This window comes from Setaria italica, chromosome II, assembly GCF_000263155.2.
Source record: "Setaria italica strain Yugu1 chromosome II, Setaria_italica_v2.0, whole genome shotgun sequence".
NCBI lineage: Eukaryota > Viridiplantae > Streptophyta > Magnoliopsida > Poales > Poaceae > Setaria > Setaria italica.
In genome coordinates, this window is record NC_028451.1 from 4,478,265 (window position 1) to 4,484,364 (window position 6,100).

Genomic DNA, 6,100 nt, shown 5'->3' on the forward strand with positions numbered 1-6,100 from the left:
TCCCCTCCTGCGCTTCTCGCCCACCGACCCGGCGACCCCCGCGCTCGTGTGCAAGCGCTAACCGCCCGTGCCACCGCGTCAAGGTCTATCGGCTTCTGCCGCCGGTTCGGCGACCTTCACCGCGGGCCGCGCATGCTCGCCTTCCTCGGCGACGGCGACATCGCAGGGACGGGACCCCGGTCGCCGCGACCTGCCAGGGACTCCGGGAGATAGTACGTACGTCATTCGCTTGGATCCGCGATGCCGTGGCCATCCTCGCGACCGTGGCCATGAAGCCGTGATGCCCTGTCGCCTCCCAGTTCTCGCCTGACGGCGCACGGCAAGCCATCTCACAGCTGCCAGCGCTCCGGCGATCAGGAAGGACCGTGGCGTCCAGAGGCCAAGGCTATCACCCGGCGGCATCGCCAGTGCATGCAGCAGCATCCCTTGTTCTGGCACTGCTGCTAAAGACTTCAACAATGTTTCTACCTGACATAACACAACAGCTGGAACGGTATAAAAGGGAAATGGCTATTAGCAATCAACCTTTCATGTGTTCATCATATGTGCGCAAGGCGCGGCGGGATCTTTCTCCTCAACCTATGAGGCTATGACATCTGCAATACATAGTAACTTACTACTGCTTGATCAGTCTCTGTGTTCAGTTCAGTCAGCTACACTTTCAGCCTTTCATGTGTTTTTCTTTATTTGGTAAGTGAACAACTCATCATACCAGTCTTCAGTACACGCAGCAAAGACCCCATCCTGGTTATGCAAACTTTAAAGAGTTCATTTATGTACGAATTGTATTCGTTCATGAAAAACCAAATGGTTTCACATGCAACTGATGCTTACCGAAAGATCAACTACTGAATCTTGGAGAACATACATGTAGTTCCTCATGATTCATATGGTGAAAAAAGACAACGTGCATAGTTATTTTAATTGCGGTGTTTTATTGATTTCAAATGCTCCTAGGTGTTTTTAGTTTTTACACGAGGGAAACATATGCATTCAACCATTATTCTAGTGTTTCATTGCAAGCTCATGTTCAGGAGTACATGTAGAGAAGAATAATACAGGGTTGCTTGTCAGCTTAACAGAGAATCCCAAGCAAACTTTACGGCGACGATCAAGATAACAAACATAAGAGATGTGATCCCCCTTGCACAAAACGCAGAACCCAGAAAGCCAACAAACTAAGACCATAAGTAACCTCACTCATGCTGCAGAGTTGTTCCACCATAAGCTTACATTATTAACCAGTACCATGAACCAGTTTGACCTTGACCGAGAAGCCTGCGAATTAGAATCTTATGTTTATCAGATATTTGAGGTGCGTGTTCTTGGTCCCACAATTGTAGAGGCTGCTTCCAATGCTGCAGAAATGCAAAGTTTTGAAAATAACATCAGCTGACTGATTTCCCGTTGGTGAACATTTGTTACTAACCAGCCAAAAAACCAAACAGATACACATCAGAAATTAATCATTAAGAGCTGGATTCATAAATTGAAAAAAAACACATCTCCTTGTTAATACAAGTGACATTAGCAATAGACCATAGCCAAAGGATGTAGTGCAGGGGTTAGTGCAGAAAGAATCAAAGAAGGTAGTGCAGGTTATGTTGTTTTTTGTTTCTTCCTGCTGGATACCACCTTAGCAAAATGCCAGTCAGTGAGTCCAAGTCATGGTCCACGTACTCGTTTTCTTACCTTTGGGTAACGCGTTGCATCAAACTGGAGCACTAGTACAGCTGCGATCAAACAAAAGTGAAACCATTCAGTTCACCTAATAACTCGATCTTTCTTTCCCAATATTTCTGTACTGTAGTGATTGGTAGGCTCTTCTTGCCTCACAACAAGAAGCTGATAACTTGCTCCATCTGAATCTGCCAACCAACCATGAGCCACATCTAACAGAAACTAACTGAAGAGGTTCAAATGGGAACATATTCAGAGAGAACGCAGAGTCGTGGACCTGAACGCCCAGATCATGAGGCTTTTCTATTTGGCATAAAACCAACGCCAAGCAATTCATTCTATCTCATGAAAATATATACTCAACATCATGCATTATTCTGCAAAAAAAACAGGAAATGAAAAACTCCGCACATGACAATGTAGCAATACAGTTTCACAAAGTTGTAGCTTGTGACATCCTATCATGGCAATGCAGTAACTTGTAACACCTTATCAGATATCCTCCTAGTCCTAGATAAGCCAGATATGATAAAATTAAGAAACTGTGAGTCTGGCACCAACGTGTTGTTTCGTCTTCCCTGTTGACTATGCTATCTAGACGCCTACTGCATACGGCACCATACTTGCATACCTTCAAGAAGCGAACGAATTCCTGTTTCAGGTTAAAAAGAAAGAAGTGCATGCAGTTGCAATGCTTTTGTGCAAGCACTATACATGGCATGTGGCAAGAATCAAACTGTTTTACTATTACATGAACTTGAAAGATATAGCTGCAATTATGTGAAACCATCCTGTCCAACTTACTCATGCTCTCTGCTCTTTGCAGCTCTTCTTTGATTGATTACTAGAAGGATGGACAAGGACAACCCCCTTATGTCACACTACACCATGAGGCTCTGCTTGCCGCAAGAAGCTGACAATTTGATCCACACATGCATAGGAGTAATGGTTCAATTTGTCAAGTGTCAACCAATGAAATTGAAGCCAAAAACATAACGAAGTTGGAAGTCTGAACGCCCAGATTCTGATACTGCAATCTGGGAATTATTATGTTGATATTTTTTTTCCCAAACGAAGCATTGCTATGTTATAGCTTTCAATATTCAATCAGACAGACTGTCAATGTCATCACTTGTGAGTTGTGACACATGTGGAAATAGCTAAAGATATACTCCTAGCCTATGAAAGTTCCAGAAATCGAGGAAGTGTGTGTTAGGTTCTGAATATCTGAAGTCTGAACCTGAAGCTCGATTCAGTTAGAGGAGTCGTCTTATTCAGTTAAGAGTCCTTTCGTCGAAGCGTATGGCAGGCTGGATGTGGTTCGTTACTAATCGGACGGCAATTATCTATTTTACTCATTTATATCGTTTTACCGAAACAATGTAAACTTTGTTACCTGGGTTGAAACCGGAAGTAGCAGAGGTGTATTGTTTGGCAAGAAAAAAAAATCATCGTCTTTCCTCTTGTTCTTCTTTTCTCTGGCTCTCACTTTCGTCTCTTCCCTTACCCCTTTACCCCAATTACTATAGTGCTAGGTTATGTGGTAGAGGCTTAGTCAAAGCAAAATGAAGACCACACGCCACCTAAAAGAGGGGGAGACTGAACACAGGTACCGACCATCTTGCAATATTGTCAGCCTTCCAGAATAACTATGCTAGAAATCCTTTCTGGGAGTGTTCCAGCGCATGGAAAATTTGACTTCAAGTTTGGAAATCTCAGTTGCCTCCATACCATAACATTGCATGTAGCTGTGAGATTCTTGATCTTAATTGTGAGGTTACCGGAATAAGCAGGGTCAGAAGAGCAAATTTTGAGTTAGCTTGCTTACGATGAGAAACACCCATATCACTGCATTCATGTTCTTTCTCTAAGAAAGTAGGTACTGTAAATTAATATTGTACAGCATACTCCTTTTCTACTTTCTTCCCTATGCATTTCACTCTTATTTGTGTTTGCGCTCTGAATAGAATCGTAAATTCATATAGGCCTTTACCAAAAAAAACACTACATTGGAAACTTTTTTCCTACTGCAATTCCTTCGGCGGTGGCAAAACTGACAAGCCAACACAAGCATGCTGCGGCAGCTGCACTAATGAATCACCTCATGATCATGAGTCTCCGCTCAGAAAATAAAGAAAATCATGAAGAATATATGCCTCAGCATCATGCATTATTCTGTTAAATGTTAATAGCTAGTAAACACTTTACAGCACATGACAAATTAAGATAGTAGGTGTATGGTTCCACAATTTTTCAACCTGTGACATCATTAATTATTATGCTGTAGCTTGTGACACCCCAACAAAACATACAAAGACATTCCTTGTTCCTAACAATAAATCAAATTAACAAAGAGTCGTTCCATTTTCTATAGAACGTTTCCTCTTGGCAGCTCTACGTTTTAGCTCTCGGACCTCACAAGTAACAACATAGCTATAGTAGGGAGGAATTGGAGAAATCCATACTAGGAACTCCAATTTCCCAAGAGCCGTAACACTTCCATACATCACATCTACTAATCTTATCTTTGGAACATCCTCTTGTGAAGAGCTTTGATGCTCACAATACAATACAAGATCTTGAAAAGGTGCAGCCATTCTCCCAAGATGGACATGTTTATTCTGGCTTATAAAATCAATTGGACGAACACCAAATTTAGATATATGTGTGTAGATAATCCTTCTCAAGAAGGCTAGAACCTTGCACCAAAAGTGAATGTCAAAATTGTCCCTCAGCAAACGACCGACCACGCTCGCAGCAATGAGTTCTCTGTCCAATATATTGGATATCTCTATGGCCACTTGCACAAACCTTGGGTGCATCTCTGGATCCATACTCCCAAATATAACTATCTTTAAAAAATACCAGAACGCTTCATGGGATAGGTACTTTAGATTTAGAGCCTGTGTTGTTCCAACCTTCGTGATCTTGGCAGATCGGCTTGTGATTATGATTTTACTGGTTCTTGGCATGCGCTGTTTACAAGAAGAATATAACACATTCCACACATCTTCATTAAGATCACCAACTAAGTCGATAACAACTAGGCAACCCCTGTCTTTATTCTTATTCGATATGTGATTTTGATGTCTCATTGCACATCCTCTGAATAAAGAGAGGTTATCATCTGTAAAATCATGGCTGTGCAAGAACAAGATTTCTGAGAAATGATCACGAACCCTTTCATTCTTGCAAACATGAGCAACAAGGGTGCTCTTGCCAACTTTGCAAGGACCAACGATTGGCAGAACCTCCAATTCTTCGGAACCGTGAGGCTGTGTGTTTAACAAGAAGTTGATGACAAGTTCCAATTCCATCTGGAGACCAAACATGCAGTTGCTCAGTTGGAGATGCATGCTATAAGGCTGGCAGTACAGGCGAGGGTAGCTCGCCAAGAACACAACCAACTCTTTCACATCAAGGATAATAGAGTTCAAATTGTTAAGGGCCACTTGCAATTGTTCTGTAACCGGTGTCTTCCTATTGGAAGAACGGATTGCTATCAGAGAATTTACTTTGGAGAGAGACAAAGAATGACTCAAAACCTGATCTTTGTCGTCCTCCACACCATGAGATTGGTATCTGAAGGTGTCGAGCATGTAACAGCCTCTGTATATGGCATCTCTCAGCATGTCCAGCTGCTGGAGCATAGCTTGGTTCGTGATGCTGCGCCCTGTTGCCTCATCGACGATTACCTGAGCCCTGAGGAGAGTCCTTTCCAGTCTGTCCTCCACCTCCAGCACCTTCGGCTTGGAGATTTTGCTGATGATGAAATTTATGGATCTAGAGGCCAGCTCACCCAGGACAGCAGAAAGAAAACTCTCCATTAGGGATAACCTAGCAGGTGGTGGAGAGAATGAAAGGGAGCTTTGAGCAACAACATGAGATGTCTCTGACTTAAGACTCCAAGGAGATCAAGGAGTTATTAAACGCAAGCGAGAGCGAACGAGAGAGATTACTAGTTCAAGACTTGCAAAAGGTCAGTCCAATATAACAGTCCAAGTCACAGAGGCCGGAGACTCTTCCTTTTTCTAAAAAAGTCCAACAGTCCATGCACGAGATGTTCATCTCTGACCCTTGGGACTCCTTTTTTCCGTAGCCCTGATTCAGATTTCCTATACATCATTGTCAAGCAATAGCACTACTAGCTGAGAAAGGTACAGATCTTGACCCAGAGGCCAGAGCCATCACCAACTACTGCAAAGCTTCCCTGAAACATGTGGTTCTCTATCTCCATGAATTCCTTATTCTCCCTGTTTCTAGTCTTGAACAAATTTAAGAGAGACTTTATCAAACAAACTATATATGCCTTACATCTTACTCATCGTTTCTCCGTCGTAGTACCTTCCTGTAAGGAGCCGTGTGCAATATGGAGATGCCACAGCAGTCAACTACTTCAGGAGGAACTTACCACAACCAC

The 6,100-nt window shown here is 42.8% G+C and overlaps 1 protein-coding gene across 1 annotated transcript; it reads right to left on the minus strand.

Moving 5' to 3' along the window:
* Window positions 1–3,916: 3,916 nt before the first annotated feature.
* On the minus strand, window positions 3,917–5,560 carry LOC101777941. Its single transcript, XM_004958932.3, has one exon. It carries the CDS (start codon window positions 5,505–5,507, stop codon window positions 4,026–4,028), a length of 1,482 nt encoding a protein of 493 aa, XP_004958989.1. The 5' UTR covers window positions 5,508–5,560; the 3' UTR covers window positions 3,917–4,025.
* Between the last annotated feature and the right edge of the window lie 540 nt (window positions 5,561–6,100).

Bases quoted from the DNA above. Each gene is read 5' to 3' on its own strand.
- LOC101777941 (XM_004958932.3), bottom strand. From the start codon at position 5,507: ATGGAGAGTTTTCTTTCTGCTGTCCTGGGTGAGCTGGCCTCTAGATCC.